The 17,677-nt window shown below is 34.9% G+C and overlaps 1 protein-coding gene across 3 annotated transcripts in view; it reads left to right on the forward strand.

Annotated features, from left to right (window-relative positions):
• Window positions 1-17,677, forward strand: part of INTS6 (integrator complex subunit 6) — a 90,277-nt gene that overhangs the window by 47,953 nt on the left and 24,647 nt on the right. For all 3 annotated transcript variants that reach the window (XM_072760508.1, XM_072760509.1, XM_025987141.2), the window contains 3 exons: window positions 9,647-9,830; window positions 15,543-15,668; window positions 17,316-17,470. In XM_072760508.1, the coding sequence (XP_072616609.1) occupies window positions 9,647-9,830; window positions 15,543-15,668; window positions 17,316-17,470 (465 nt within the window). The remainder of the gene's footprint in view (window positions 1-9,646; window positions 9,831-15,542; window positions 15,669-17,315; window positions 17,471-17,677) is intronic.

Consider the following 17,677-nt stretch of genomic DNA (forward strand, 5'->3'; position numbering starts at 1 on the left):
AGTTGATGGTATTGAAGGTTGAGTGCAGGTTGTTGGTGAAAGTAGAAAGAACAGCTAGAGAAAAGGAAGAAAACCATGAGAATATTCCAGTGTGAAAGCCAAAGGAGGAGTGTCTCTCTAAAGAGTGGTCAGTAGTTTTGAATGCTGCTGGGAAGCTAAACATGAAAAATCTCCACTAGATTTAATGGCACCATTATCTATTTCTGTATAACAAATCATCATAAATCTTAGAGGCTTGAAACCAATGATTTATTATTTCTCAAGATTCTGTGGGTTGATTTCATTCAGCTGGGTGCTTAACTGGGGCTGGAACATTGAAGACGACCTTTTTTGTAAGTCTGGGGCTTTGGCGCTCATTGTGGCCTGGGCACTTGGCTGCTTGTCCCTGTGGCTTCTGTCTGCATATGATGTCTCATCAGTCAGTGGTCTAGTTCAAACTTCTTCACCAGAGGCTGGTTCCCAAGGGGCTGATAATGAAGCTGGGAGGCCTGTTAAGACTTAGGCCTGGAACACTTTCCATACTTGTCATTTACCACAACGACCCAAAAAAGATCGTGGGTGACTTAGTGTGGGAATTGTTTTAGAGGACTGAAGAGACTAGGGAATGACTAGTAGATGATGAAAAGTTCCTTGTCATACCTTTATATTTTCTCTAAACCTGACCAAATAGTCCATTAATCTTCTGAACACTTCTAATTTTTCCCCTCATATACTACCTTTCCCTGAATAATGTTCCTCTATCTCCCCCATATTAGAGCCTTACCCCCCCCCAAAAAAAATAAAATAAAATAGATAAATAAATAAATAAAGCCTTACCCATTGGTTTTTTCTTTAAAGTACTTATTTATTTGAGAGAGACGGGTGGGGGTGTGTGTGCAAGCAGAGTTGGGTAGGGGGTCAGATGGAGGAGGAGAGGGGAGGCAGATTCCGTGCTGAGCACAGAACCTGAAGAGGGCCTCAATCCCGCGACCCTGAGATCACGACCTGAGCCAGAACGGAGAGTCTGACACTTAACCGACTGAGCCACCCAGGCACCGCTAAAATCTTCCCCATTCTTAAGGGTTTTCTTAAAATACTCAGTTTTTCTCCTTCTTTGTATTTTACTCTCTGGCAGCTTTGAATTTTAATTTAGTTTTTCATTCTAGTATTTGTCACCTCATATTTTTTATTATGATCTTTACTTTTCACATTAACAGCCCCCAATCTGCAGAAAGTTCTGGGTTCTTAGTAAACTTTTCATTCTCCTAACTTATTCAGGTGCTTTTTTTTTGTGAGCCTTCCTTACTTCATCTCCCAGATAATCACTTATTCCTCTGGACCTCATGCATGCTGTTACTGTTGTATATATCATAACATGTTACATTTACTTATTTACATGTTCTTGAAGGTAGGAAATTACAGTGTTTTATGTGTTGCCTTTCATTAAATATTTCCTGAGTTGTAGCTTGACGTGTGATTTCCATTCTTTTTTTTTTTTTAAAAGCCTCACATGATAACAGTTAAAAATTATATACTAATAATGACCTAAGTACTTCTTTGATACTGTGCCAAGTTCATTGGTACTATTAACTATAAAGAAAAGTAATGGTTAGGTGTGTGAGGTAAAAGGTTTTTGCAAGAAATAGGGGCGCCTGGGTGGCTCGGTCAGTTAAGTGCCTGCCCTAGGCTCAGGTCATGATCCTGGGGTCCTGGGATCAAGCCTTGCATCAGGCTCCCTGCTCAGTGGGGAGCCTGCTTCTCCCCCTCCTTCTCCCTACCACTCGGCCTGCTTGTGGGTGCTCTCCCTCTCTGTCAAATAAATAAATAATCTTAAATTTTTTTTTTTGCAAGAAATAATATATAGCCATGTTCTTTGTATCCCTGAATAAGGCAAGAATTTGGGGGTTATCTTCTGTGTAGGCCTAAGTGACAGTACATCCTCTTGTAAATTCTTATGAGTATTGTACACTGAGCTAGGGGGGAGTACTTGTTACGGCTTCAACATAGGGAATGGTTGTTTCTCCACCCCTTCTCTAGGCGTCAGGTTTTGTAGCTCATGTCTGTGGGCACATGCAAGGGTCATAGAGATTAAGTACCTCCGTAGTAAGACAGTAATCCTCCCGGCTCTTGAGGATAAGGCTACTGCTGGTTTTATGACCTACCATGAACATTACCATAGAATCCGTGTTTGTGTGTTTGCATTCACATCTGTATGTGCATTGGGGTGAGGGGAGCACAGGGCTTATTGGCAGGACTGACAGGTGCTTGTGCTCTGACTGCAGCCCTCACTGTGCCCCTCTTACTCTCGTACTTATGCTTTGTGAATGAGAAGGACCTCATTTATTTCATTTGACGAATACTGTGGTGGGAGGTGGGGCAGGATGCGAAAAGAAGAATAAGATCCTTCTCCCTGTGCTCTCTCAAACTGGTGGGATAGGTAACAGGTCATTAAAACATAAGGTGGAAAGTATGATTATTAAAGAACTTATTGTTTGGATTACGTGAATAATAGAACCATTTGGCAAAGCATCCAAGTGCCGGGGGGAACCCTAAGTGTTGGTACAGATCTGGCAGTCTTGACTTTTCATGGTTGGCTCTGATATGGTCATCATCCAGGAGCTAGTTAGGTTGTGTACCAGGAGAAATCTCCTTGGTTCCTGAATTAAAGGTGTTTTAAAAAATAATTTTATTTTCTTTGACTGCTCATTTTTATTTTTAAATTCTGGAAGTTTAAAAAATAAGTAGTATTGTGTAAGAATTCTGGTTATCTGAGGCTGAGGTTTTATAATAGTTTCTCTTAAAGTGAGCTAGCTCTAAAACATATTATTTGCTTTGGGATAGTCCTAATTAAGTCTTAATACAATGCCATGCTTTGGTAGGTGCTCAGTGAATAACAGAATAATTCAAATTTAAGTTGAGCCTTAGTCCATTCTTAGCATAGTCACAAATAATGAGGATCTGAACCATAATCAAACACAACATAGCTGAATAAAGGAGGAATTGCACCTAATCTGTCCTTTACTTTTTGTACCTATGGAGAAATAAATTTTATTTATTTTTTTTTATAAAAGGTTCAGGAAAGACTCAAAGGTGAGAAGGCAATAAGATAGATCTCCAAAGGAAAGAAGGAAAAATAGGACAGTCTTCCTAAATCTAAGTTGGAGTTACATTTCCTTTTTCTGTCAGCTACCAAGATAATTACATAAAATGTCTAGAATGGTGAAATCAGTGAAATGAATCATTTAAAATAATATAGAGGGGCACCTGGGTGGCTCAGTTGGTTGAGCATCTGATTCTTGGTTTCAGCTCAGGTCATGATTCTTAGGGTAGTGGATTGAGCCCCATGTCAGGCTTTGCACTCAATGTGGACTCTGCTAGAGCTTATCTCCCTCTCCCTCTCTCTCCTGCCTGCCAACTCTCTCTCTGTGTCTCTAAAATAAATAAAATCTTTAAAAATATATAGTAAAATAATATAGAAAACTTCAGTTGTATACAAGTAAAAATAAAACTTTGTTCGTATAAACATTTTTTTTTGTTTATTAGACCAGTATAATCTTTTTTTTTTTTTTTTTTTTTTTTAGACCAGTATAATCTTATGAAGCCCTATGTAAGACCAGTAATGTCATGATTATGGGAAAATTATTGTATTATTGAAATTACATATGATTTAGACAATTCTTAAAATTCGCAGTCCGTACATGGTCTAAACATGATTGCATAGTAGGGATTATTTGAGTATGTATCCTCCAAACACAGGTCTTCTGACATGGAATCTTATATTACAATTTATGTCTAAAATGGGGATAATAATAGTACCTATCCTGTTGGTTTGTTATAAATATATGAAAAGCTGCTCATAGAATGCTGCTTGATGCATAGTAAGTGCTCAGTATCCTAGCTAATTATTGCTTATTTTTACTGTTGTTATTCCTCATGCACTTGGGATTTGGGAGAGAACAGGAAGAAGAAAATATATTGCTGCCTCTTTACGTTGGATAAAAGAGTAATGAGGGGGAAAGCATTGGATGCTTTATAAAAAAAAATCCATATTATTTATAAAAATATACAAATTAGTGGTTTAAAGTCACTAGATTTTCAAATGGATGATTTAAAATTTTTTTTCTAGGAGTTAGAATTATCTAGGAGTCTAGAATTATTTTTATAATTCAAGTTTTCTTTTTTCCATTTAATAAATTAGGTTTTTTTTTTTTTTTTTTAATTTGGATATCTTGGAGCACCTGGGTGGCTCAGTCGGTTAAACATATGCCTTCTGCTCAGATCATGATCCTAGAGTCAGGCTCCCTGCTCGGTCAGGAGTCTGCTTCTCCCTCTCCCTTTGCCAGCTGTTCTACTTGTGCTCTCTATGTCAGATAAATAAATAAAATCATAAAAAAATTAAATAAAATTTGGATATCTTAACACTTTTAAAAATGTTGATGATGGTTTCAATAATGGTTAGGCAGTATGATGAAGTGGTTAGGAACAGAGTCAAGGGCCGACCCACTGGGTTTAAATTCTGTCTCCTTAATAACTATTTACTGTATACCTTCCAGAAGGCTATTAGAATTCTTTGTGCCTCTGTTTTTATCATTTGTAAATAGAAATTGTATAGTGCTTGTCTCACTTGTTTATTTTGTGGGTTAGGTGAATTTATTTATATATAAATATATATATACACACACACACATATATATATATATATATATATATATATATGGTTTAGAACAATGTCTGCCATATAATTGTAACTATAACTGTTGTTAATGATTAATTTTTTTTAGCATCATCAGTTTAGACATTTAACTTTGAATACTCTTATGCTAAAGTTTCCTGCAGTTAAGTCTTATAAAACTATTTTCCTGCCAAATGTTTAGAAATAAGCTAGTAAAAATCTTTGTAGCTGTATTGTGATTTTCTTGTTAGCTTATCCTCCAACACATCTCTAAAACAAATTCCTTTAGGAACATGATCCCTTTCCTAGGAACTCTTTGAGCGGTAGGACCACATTTTATTATGCATCTTTAAATACCCAGAACCTGAACATGCCTAGTACTTGGTAGGTGAGTAAAAAATGATGACTGAAAAAGCATGCATCGTTTTCAGGGAATAATCTACCTTTTGCAGTATATTTTAATAGCCAGTCAATGAGAACTCTTTGTTAGAGTCCTAAAAAATGTGGGACCTTTGGGGTTTGTGATTATACTCTAATCTACTCTCAGTTGAGGCCTATATGAAGTTTTCTTGCATTTTGATTTTGTGTAAAACGTAATAGCTACTTGAATGAACATTTCATTTGCCTTTGGCAGTTATCTTCATATTAACATACTCATATTCTGGATAAGAATGAATGACACAAAAGTTCTTTGTATCTGTTGAGTTTTGTTCTTGTTTGTTGTAGATTTTTAAAAATTTACTGAATGAAACAAACTGCATATTGATAGTAGTTTCCTTTGTTCCTCTACTCAGTGTTAACTTTCTTCCCTCTTACCCATCCCACTTCATCATGAATTTGGTCTGTAGCTTTTTAGTTCATTTTTCTTGCTTTTATTACACGTACATGTTATACATATATAAAACTAGATTAAGTAATTGTACTTACAGATGCTTTTGTGTGTGTGTCATTTTGCATCTTGCTTTCTTTGCATCTGATACTGTTTTGATTCATAAGTGGATTCACACTTACAGTGTTCCTCAATGTAAGAAAAAAGGTGACATCCTAGAACAGCAGAGAAAGGATGTTCTTTTCAATAGCATGCCAATTGGATACCCATTTGAGAAAAAAAAAATCTACCTTCACTTCTGCCTCATTGAACAAACTCAATTCCAGGTATATTTCAGGTATAAATGTAGGTGGTAAAATAATAAAACCTTTAGAAGAAAATATAAGAAATTTACATGATCTGTGGGGGCACAAAAAGTACTAATCATGGAAGAAAAAATTATTAATAAATTTAGTTTATCAGAAGATACCACTAAAATAGTAAAAAAAGGTCACAAATTAGGAGAGGATATTTGCAGTATGTATATCTAATAAGGGATTTATCCAGAATACATTAATATTTTTTCTAATTAATAAAAAAAAGGTAACTCAATTTTTAAAAAAGTAAGCAGATGACTTTAACAGGTATACCAAAATTTCTTTCTGTGTATACCGACAGAAATGGGTACTAATGTTTTTCATAAAAACATGCTGTAATTTTATAGTTGTACTTAATACTAGAAACAAACTAGAAACAACCCAAATGCTTCTCAACAACAAAAAATAAACTCCAGTACATATTCTCTCTCTATTCCTTTGTCCTTCTCTCTCTTATACTTGCATGCTATATGGCAATGGGGATGAATGATCTACACCTAAACAGGCAACAGTGTGAATCTCATCCCTGTAATATTGAATGGAAGAAGCAATAAACCAAAGAGACCATATTCTATGATTCCATTTATAAAAAGTTCAAAATTAGAAAAAACTAATCAATTGAAGAGGGATAATGACTGGTGGGATATAAATTACTATGTTTCTGTTTCTTGATAAAAATGCTAATTTCATAAGGACATTCATATTGTGAAAATTCATCAAGCTATACATTTATGATTTATATTTCATATATGCATGCATGAATTATATGTATGTTTTATTTAAAAATACTCTTTTGAGATCTGTGCATGTTGAATCTTAGAGGTTGAGTTTATTCATTTCAACTCTGGTTTATAAACAGACCACAGTTTATTTATCGATTCCCTTATTGGACTTCTAGGTTGTTTCCTGTTTTCCTGTTTCAAATAATGCTGCAGACAGTATTCTTTTATGTGGCTGCTTGTAAAAATATCTGAGAATTTCTCTAAGATCTATAACTAGAGGTGGCGTTGCTCGGTCCTGGTGTATGCTTACCAGATATTATCAAATTGTTTTCTAGAATGATTGTATGTAGGAGTAATGGAACGTTTCCACTGTGCTATATATATATATATATATATATATATATATGTCATTTTTGTCAACCCTTAAAATTTTGCTACTGTGATACATGCAAAGTGATAAATCTTTGATACTTTAATTTGTGTTTTCTGGTCCATATGGGTTTCTGTAGGTACTTTTTTCCCCGTTTTTCATGATTGGGAATTACCTACTTGTATTTTGCACATTTTTCTTATGGTTAATTTTATATTTATTTCTTGATTTATGTGCAATTCAGAAAGACCTGCATTTGTGATTTTTAACACATTGCTAGAATTTCAGCTGTAGATTTTAGATTTGGAGTAATTCAACCTTCTTAAGGATATTTTTCCTTCAGGCTCTTTGTCGTTTTCCTGTCCCTGTTTGCCTGCCATCATTCCTTCCAGTATTACCAGCACATTTCAGCTCTAGGGGATTTTTTTTTCCCCTCCTCTTTTGATGAGAGAGGGTAGTAGTGATATGGGGAAGGAGAAATGATAAGTAGGAAAATAAATATTTGACAAGTTTATAAAAATGATAAAACTATGTATAAAATATGCTCATGACCATTCTTGATTGTTTTGTTTGTTTTACTTAAAATACTTTACAGAGCTGACATTTCACAAAGGCCAGTTATTTTGTTGTATATTGTCTCCTTTGTAGATGCTTATTGTTTCCTGATTTGTGCGTTGTGTGTGTATGTGTATACAGTTTGGATCTGTCATTGACCTATCTGTTGCTTATATATGAAGTCTGCAGTGCTGTTATCCAGTGGATTCTTGAGACAGTTCCATATATTCATTATATCCCAGAGTAACTATATGAACAGTTCAAAATCCTCTTCCTCCAGTGGCACTTGTGCTTCGATGTTTTTATAAGCTTAGAAAATGACTGAACACCCGGTAGTTGTGCTTCCTAGGTAACAGAGGTGGCTGGTCTGGAGTAAAGGAGATGGCGGAAACAGTGTTTTCTTCTTTATCTTCTGGCAGGGTATGGTAATATTATTAGCAAGGGCTTGGAGTTCCTGAGCTGTTTTCCAAGTGTCACAGAGCCTTTGAGGTCAGAGAACCTTCCTCACAGAACATCCTGGCCCAGATTTCTTCAGCATTCCTTCCTTACTGCCTCTGACTTCTGCCCTAAGTAGGATCAGTGCCAGAGGAAAAGCTCATGACTCCTGGCCATGGTCACAAAACCTTGGCTGATTTTGATCTTGCAGGGTATTCTCTTGGCATGAATCTTTGGGAGAGAGGTGCCAGTTTAGGAGAGCTTCACTAGGAATTCTCTTCTGAAAATAGAATCTCCTTTTTTTTTAGTGGTTTAATGTAACTCATGAAGAAACTTGAGTCTTAAGTTGGGTAGAATGACTTCAATCCCTAATTTATCACGTGCAGAAATCTTCTTTGAGGTGAGAAATAGGCTATGAGCAATACGGTTATGTTTGCTATATGACCAAAAAACAGTATAAACTTTGGCAGTGGGCAGCCTGGGTGGCTCGGCGGTTTGGTGCTGCATTTGGCCCAGGGCGTAATCCTGGAGACCCAGGATCGAGTCCTGAGGCGGGGAGCCTGCTTCTCCCTCTGCCTGTGTCTCTGCCTCTCTCTCTGTCTCTCTCTCTGTCTCTCATGAATAAATAAAATCTTAAAAAAAAAAAAGTCTTTGCTTTTGATTGCTTTGTCTCTTATTGTATAATGTTCTACCAAGCCTTCCTCCTCTCTAATGTTTGCTTTCTCACGCCACTGATTTATTGGAGAAGCCAGGTCATCTGTCCTGTAGGATGTTCCACTTGCTGGGCTTGACTTCCACCATGCTTCCTGTGGTGGTATTTAACTTGGTCCTGTGCCCCCAGGAGTCTCCGTAAACTGGCAGCTAAAATGAACGAAAGGCTTGATGAGGTTCAGTTTAACCTTTCCTTTCCTTTCCCCTTTTCTTTCAGTGCTGTGCACCTGATGTCACTTCTTGGTACACATTATCTGGTCATCCCCATTTAGTTACGCTAAGATTCGTATGTGGATTCCCTTGGTACTCTGTTACTCGCTTAGTGTGGAGTTCCTATTAGAGTCACTTCAGAGTCTTCTAAGATTTAGGAATTCAGGATTCTAATTTAGTATGTTTGGGGTTGGGGAAAGACATCTATTAAAAAAAAATGGAAAATAAAAATCCCTCTACCTTTACTCAGATGTAAGAATCATTATTTTTAATATATTTAATATGTAATTAGAGTGACAAAATTTACTTTCATGCAGATGCTTTGGGAATGTATGTTTTATCAAAAATGAAGCCTAATTAAAATTATTAACTGGAGATGTTTGAGGCTGCTGTGGTGTAATAGAAAAAGTACTGACTTGGACCCAGGAGGCCAAATCACTTATTTGCCCTGAGACATTTTTTAATCTAGAAAATAGGAATAATATATTTATTATAGACTTGTTTTAATAATTAAGTGAAATGATTTCTTTGGACGCACTCCAGCACCTGTGGTTAGTTGAATGGAAACCTAAAAAGCGTTACAATAATAAATGTTTTTCAATTGAGGTCTTTAGAGTGAGAGCTTATGAAAATTGAAGTAATCTCTCAGGTGCTTATTTTAACCATATCTGTATAAGCTTTTGTTTCTGAGCTTGTTTTTTGAGTGATAGGGGACTCATGATATATAGTTTTAATATATGTATAATTAATGTGGCCTTTTGGGAAAGACAGCATGTGGAATCTTACTTTTTCCTCCCTTATTTTCAGCTCCATTTACCTCTTAATTCTCCTTTGCCTGGAAGTGAATTGACCAAGGAACCTTTTCGTTGGGATCAGAGACTCTTTGCACTAGTGTTGCGGTTGCCTGGCACCATGTCAGTAGAATCAGAACAGTTGACAGGTGTGCCTTTAGATGACTCTGCGATCACACCAATGTGTGAAGTGACAGGCGGTAAGTTTCTTTGCTGGCAGTAGTAATTCAGTGACTTAAGGCAGTTTATCTGAATGTTTTCAAATGTATATTTTAAAAACTCCATGTTTGGTTTTGTTCAAGTTAATGTTAGAAATGAGTAGACATATATGGTTTTAAAATTACATCGATGAACATCTATAATCTGATTTGAATGGGATTTAATATTATTGGATCTGAAATGGAGGGCATTGTTTTCTAACCATATAGAAAGTGCTGGTATTTCAAGTTGTTAAACTTCTGCTTTAAAGATGCTTTAAACTTCTTCTGTAAAGATGACCAGTGATTTACAAATGCAGTAGAATTATTTTCTGTGACAAATGAAGAGAATTTTGAGAATCATCCCATTAACCAAGTAATGATTAATGCCTGATTAAGGGCAATCTTCCCTAGAGGTGAAGAGGAAGCTAGACAGTAGAGTAGGTTAGAGGAACAGGTCAGTGAGATCTAAACCAGCTAGTTCAGGTAGTCACTGTTAAGTGAACTCTTGAAAGAGAATATGTGAATAGACTCAGAACTTCTGTAATTGGGCAGCAGGTGGGTTAAATTCATACAGATATGTATTGGGTGTCTACTGTGTACCAAGCCCTATTCCTTGTTTGGGACTGCAGTAGTGGCTATGGCAGACAGTGGTGTTTGTGCTTTCATGGAGCATTTTAGTTTCACCTAAGGGATACGATACTGAAATGTCTAAGTCTGGCATACCACTATTTCACCTTAGTCTCCAGACACAGTCAGTGCTCTGTTGAGACTCCACGATAGCCAGCTGTGTAAGTTAAAGGACAATATAAGGTTTAAGTAATATTTAAGGTGCCTTCGAAAATTTTCAGACAGAAAGGGTACCCCATGCAGGTATGTGAAGTAGGTAAGTTAGGAAGTTATGTTTCACATTATAAAATGTTCCTATTTATAAGAGTACTTTCTGGTGAACTCTTATAATTCCTTCACAGTTTAATGTATTTTAAAAAAGGAATATACATACATTTTTAATGAGAAAAGCTATCTAAATTTGAAAATTCACTGCTAATAATTGCTTGTGCATAGATGGTATTTTTCAGTGACAGTCTTCATTGTTTCTGTGGGTAGATTCATATTCAGAAAATATTAGTTTTCAGCTTTGAACTGACCCACTTGCTAAAATCCTGAACTTTTTTTTTTTTTTTTAATAGCTCTAAGGTTTTTAATTAACAGACTGAAGGCCTTGAAGCTGTAATTTACATTCCTGCCTTGGAAATTTTTTTTTATTATACATTTCTTAGTTACAAAGTTATGGAATTATATGTACTGTAACTTTTGTTTTCTAGGGTCAAGAATATTCAGAGTATGAAATGAAGTGAGTGGTATAATCACAGAGGGTCTCTGAACCTGAGATATCATATAGTGATTAATAGCCTTGCCTTTGGGCAGTAATGTTCTAAAGCTGTTTTGTTTATTCTTGGAAAGGAACATCTCCAGAGGAGAATATTCTAAAGTCACCCTTGATAATATCTTCAGTGACCCAGAAACCTTACTCAAGAAACTTAGGAAGCTTCCCCAAATACACTTTTTGAATCTCTCCTGATGTAGTGGTTTATTTGCCTCTTTTCCTGCTCTTGCTATAGCAGTAATGAGAAGCTGCTGAAATGCCACTCACCTTTTCATAGATATGAATAATGTATGTTTAAAATTATTTTAAAGGAATGTTTTCTAAAGAAAGTTTTGAGGATAAAACACTAGAAAAATAGAACAGAAAAGCTAATATCCAAATACATAATCACTGCTAATAATTCCTGTGTATTTTTTAACTTAAAGTAATATGTGCACATTTATTTTTCCTATTATAGAATAATTCATGTTCACTAAGAGAAAGTTGGAAAGAAATGTGCCTGTGTTGCCAAAATCATTAATAAAGCTATGTTTTCTATGTATACTTTAAAAAATTGAATAATTGTCATTGTAAGCATTTTTCTTTTATGATCAGGTAATTGATGAGTACTCTATGTAACTGTTGTTGATGCAGGGAATATAGATAGCAGGGATGATAAAGGTTACTTTTTGGACATGATGACAGGTAAAATCATAAAATGAAATACTAAGAGTGCTACTTAGTTCAAAGAAGAAGTAGGATAAGAGTGTAGAGAGTGACTTGAGGCAGAGAATGCGTATCCTTGGGAGGTCTTTAAGGAGGTGACTTTTTAAAAACCATAAACCTAAAAGATATGCTTACATTAGTTTGGATCAATTTCCTATATTGCTTATCCTTGGAGATTATATTTGTTTAAAGAAATAAAACAACATTTATTCTTTGATAAATTGCATCTCTAACCTTGTTTTAAAGCCACTTATTTTAATAGGGATTAATCAACCTTAGTTGTGTCTTAAAAATATTAATCCCTTTAAAATTATTGTTATGTGTTTACTGAGTCTTTGTTGTGGTAAAACTGACCTTTAGCATATTAATTTCAGGTGTATAGCATAACGATTTGGTCTTTGTATATATTGTGAAATGATCACCACAGTAAGTCTGCTTAACATTCGAGCAGAGATCTGAATAATGGAGTAAACCATACAAAGATCTATGCAAAGAAAATAGTAAAGGAAGAAACACACTGCATTTTTGTGAGTGACAGGAAGGCTCATATGGCTGGAGCTTACATAGGGGAGGAGTAGGGAGTAATAGGTGGGTTTAGAGCAGTAGGCAAAGGCCAAATACTGAATAGCCTTTTAGGCTATAATAATATAGTTTTTTTTTTTTTTTTTTACAAGTGTGATGAGAAGCCATTGGAGGGCTTTTTATAGGAGGTGACATCTGATTCCTTTTTCCGAAAGATCACTTCAGGTGTGTTAGATGAGAATATACTGTATAGTAGCAAGAATAGAGGCAGAGAGTCTAGTAAGCGGTGATAGCAGGCTGGTCTAAAGTACTGGGTTCGGGGGTGATGAAAGGTGGTCTGATGCAAGGAAGAATTGAGGATGAAGGCAGAGGGCAGAATGTATCAAGGATTAGTCTTTAGATGACTCACTTGGCCAAATAATTGGAGGTGAATGACTAACGTTGACTGAGATGGGGAGAAGCAGAAGTGCCTAATGGATACGATGGTAGAAGTCTTGAGGATAAAGAACATTTTATAATAATCATAAGACTTATAGAGTAGATAAATTTAACTTTCTTAGCCTCTATAAGAATTGATGCCCAACTTATTAGAAGTATTTTTTTTTTATCTCATCTCCATTTTACTAAAATGCTGGTGTAGTACACTTCCATGGGAAAATTTTTTTCACTTCTGCCTTTAGACTCACTATATATAGTTTGATTTTTTTTTTAATGGACTCTGCATAACAGTGAGCCAGCTTCATGACTTGAAGGTGTGTGCTTGTCTCACAAATATAAGCAGTGATCACAGAAACTATGCTTCAATACAGAGGGTCGTACATTATGTACAAGGGATGAGTTTTGATGTAGAGAATAAAAGAAATATTGTACAATATATAGGCTCACTTGCAAAGACAGCAGAATTTGCTGTACCCTCTTTAACTCTCAAAAGAATTAATGGATTTTTATTATTTGCCAAGTGACTCAAATTTATTAACCATTTCTTTCATTTTCATAAAGCACCTTTGTAATTCTTTTTTATACTAAGATTATAACTCCTTTACTCATATTTTCCTAATCAATTAATTGATTCTGACACAGGCTAGAGGAGCAGAGAGAATTGCCACAATTTTACACTTAAAAATTTTTGTTTTTTAATGACTTTTTGGGAATATGCTTAAGTTTCATCAAATAAGACATTCAACCTTTTAATCTTCTAAATTCTTTGTATATCAAGACGATCAATCTTTATATCTATTACTTTATGTATATGTTTGACTCAGAAAAAATAATTATCAGTTCTTTAAATAAGTGTCATTCAGTGTAGGCAGTCTGTTTTAAATATGGATTTCAAATTAACATCATGATTTCTAGTAAAGTATACCCAGATTAAAGTTTTTAATACCCTATAAAGGTGTGAATCTTGGGTGTACTCCTATATTAAATTTGGATAAATTAACCTCTCCCTGCTTTAGTTTTCTCATTTATAGAATGGAGAAAGTAACCTATACAGTTTTGCTAGGATTAAATAAATTAATATGATAAAGTGATTAGAACAGTACCAGGCACATAGACACTTAATAATTGGTAGGTATTTTTATGATTACGAGTACTATTATTGTGTACAGGTAAGTTGTTATTTGATACTTGTTTTTCTAAGTATAGCTGACTCTGACGATTTGAATCATGCTGCTGCCTAATGTTTTCTGTTCTTAGTAGCCTTTTGCAAATCACATGTCAAGTATAAACTGATATGAGTAATTTGATAGGTCACATATAATGATAGCTGTGTTTGTGGAAATAATTGGTAAAATCAGAGAAAAAAAGTAGGACTTTTCCATATCGAGCTTATTGCAAATAATATTGTAAGATGTTTGATTAAAGACTTTTAGTTGTAAAGGTTCTCAGCATTGGCTTGGATCAGCGCTTATGATAGAAATATGATATAAATTACATATGTAATTAGAAATATTAGAGCAGTCACATTACAAAAGTGAAATTAATTTCAATATCTTTTGTGTAAGTCAAGTACAAAGTATTTCAACATGAAACTGATATTTAAAAATCATTGAAATAGATTTTTTCATATTAACTTTACAAAATCAGGTATATATTTTATAGTTACTATACATCTCAGTTTGCACTAGCCATATTTCAAGATCTAGGTAGCCATATGTGGCCAGTAATTACAGTATAGGATAGCATAGGTCTAGATAGAGTTATTGAAAATCCCTCCTTAAGAGATCTTTTTACTAGTATTTTTTCTTAATCACTAGCATTATAATGTTCTGTATTAAAAATCCGATAGGTTGGGGATCCCTGGGTGGCTCAGTGATTTGGCGCCTGCCTTTGGGCCGGGGCATGGTCCTGGAGTCCCAGGATCGAGTCCCGCACCGGGCTCCTGGCATGGAGCCTGTTTCTCCCTCTGCCTGTGTGTCTGACTGCGCCCCCCCCTCCCCCCCCCGTCTATCATGAATATATAAATTTGAAAAAAAAATCCAATAGGTTAAAAAAGGAAAATTTGTTTAGGATAGGTTAATTTCCAAGTATGCAAGCCAAAAAAAATTCAGAAAAAGCACATGCTACTATCTGTATGTTAAAGTGCAAATATGTAAAATATGCAGTAATTTCTAGCAGGCCAATTAAGTAATTGAGTATCTGCCATGTGCTTAGCATTACTCTTAGTGATAATACTTTTGTAAGCAGGAGTAAGATTTTGAAGGTTAGTTATTAGATGTTGTATATGTATATTAAAGATAAATATATTGGGTAATAGTTGGAGATAATTTTATATATGTATTTTAAGTTATATCCTACATAATATACATATATAATATAATACATATATAAACATATGTAATGTGATTTTTCATTATTGTTTGTTCAAGCCAAATTTCTATTTTCTGCAGACCTACATGTAGAAGAAAAAATGTACATACTTTGATAAAATGGAATTGTTGGTTGATTGAAAATAAGTATTTTTGTTCATTTTTTCTATAAGATAATGAAATAAAGTCAAACTTTGCCACAGAACTTCTATTAATAGTGTCAGAAACCTAACTTTGGTTCTGTCTTGCTAAAAGTACAAATTTCTGCAACTAACTCTATTCTTTTTCCCTCAGGCCGCTCGTACTCTGTATGTTCTCCAAGAATGCTTAATCAGTGTCTGGAGTCCTTGGTGCAGAAAGTACAAAGTGGGGTGGTAATAAACTTTGAAAAAGCAGGACCAGATCCTTCACCTGTAGAAGGTATTATTATACTCTTTTTATAGCCATTCTAAACTTAGTATCATTGAACTAGAACTGAAAAATTACTATGATTTGGTTTTAAGATTGACAAGGCTAAATTATTAAGATGACAAAATGGCTATTGGTAAAGAGGGAAGAGAAAACAGGAAAGTCAAGGTAAACTGGTTCATTAGCATCACTTTTGTTTATATAGATTGTTCATAGCTTGAAATTTTATAGGAGCCAGAAATCTTCTTAGGCATTTACAGATTAGCAGCCTCATATTGCCTTTTTAGTAAGGCTACTTTGCCTCTCTCAAGCATATATGCCTATCCTGTGTCCCTTAATTCACAAGAGTGTTCAGTCCTAGGTGTTCAGTTCCTAGTGGCATTTTTCCCAAGGATCAGACTGGTCAGAAACAAATAAATGGTTTGTGTGGTTACAAAAATGAGGAACCAGCCTTTGCTATTAATCTGGATTCTATTAACTCTAGTTAAGCCCCACCTGACTTGAGTTCATGATCACAGAATATTAAAATATTTATATTAGCTAAAGGGGTGTAAAGGGTTGTCACACTAGAACCAGTGGACAGCTTACATCTGAGATCTTCTGTGTAGTAGGACATAACTTATAACAAGATTTAGTCAATAATGACACTTGGCAGAGGTTGGTCCACTAGAGTGGGTAATTGGGAGAAGAGAGAGGTTTTAAGGATAAAAACAATGGGTACTCTCAGAGGGGGATAATAGGGAAAGAGCAGAAGATGGTAAGATTATATAAATTGTGTTACTGTGTCTGGTTTAAAAAAAAAACAAGCCTTTTCTTAAATTGAATCATTAGACATGGAACGAATTTATTTTTAAATTATTTTAATATTTGGCTTAGAATTAGGCATTAAGTAAATGTTTACTGAACCATTGAAGACAGTTGCAATTTTGCTAGAATTATTTTAAATTGAAGGTAGATGCTTTGAATGTTAAGTTTTTTGTTGTTTTGGGTAATTAGGCTCTACTTATAAATGATTTTAAAGAAATCTTCATTTAGCAATACTTACCTACTATTTATTTACTAAGGCAAGTATGAGGATGAAGAGATTGGATGTTTGCCCTTATCGTCTGATAGGGAAAGCATATTATTCATTAAAAAAATATCTAGCATAAAGTAAGTTTCACATACTCTGAATGGGCAAGCAGAGGATACTTTGGGACCTCCTTTCAGCTCTTGAATTCATCATTGCAAATTGTTAGATTTTGAAGTGTGGGTGGGATTTCAATGAATTCATCCATTGAATTTGCAGATTTTATTGTTTTGTGAATTGTAATCTAAATGTTAAATAGTCATGATAGTAGAGCCATTCAAAAGAAACAGGAAAATTCAGAATTGAACAAGTATTCTGATATCTTTATTAGTTTAAGTAACCATAGATATAATTTAACTTTCTAGGGATGCCTGGGTGGCTCAGTGGTTGAGCGTCTGCCTTTGGCTCGGGTCTCAATCCCGTAGGGAGCCTGCTTTCTCCCTCTGCCTATGTCTCTGCCTCTCTCTCTCTCTTTCTGTCTCTCGTGAATAAATAAATAAAATCTTAAAAAAAAAAAATTAACTTTGTGTGTGTGTGTGTTTTCCTCCTTAATGATGCATCCTTTCTTTGTCTTAATTTCTTTGCTACAGATGGGCAGCCAGATATATCAAGACCTTTTGGATCACAGCCTTGGCATAGCTGTCACAAACTCATATATGTTAGACCAAATCCTAAAACTGGGGTTCCTATAGGTCATTGGCCTGTTCCAGAATCTTTTTGGCCAGATCAGAATTCTCCAACACTAGTAAGTACCAAAAAGACTGTGACTTTGTAATAGTAACCATAATAGTTTTAAGTACTGCTATGAAAGGTTAATTTACAGGAATTTGACATGTTCAGAGTGCTATGGCGAGTGTGTTTTAGTACACTATATCATTTACTATGAAGTAATAGAAAAAAGGTATCTTTCCTTCAGAGTCTTACTATGCTTATGTTTTTATTATTGGCATCT

This window comes from Vulpes vulpes, chromosome 6 (assembly GCF_048418805.1).
Source record: "Vulpes vulpes isolate BD-2025 chromosome 6, VulVul3, whole genome shotgun sequence".
Taxonomy (NCBI): domain Eukaryota; kingdom Metazoa; phylum Chordata; class Mammalia; order Carnivora; family Canidae; genus Vulpes; species Vulpes vulpes.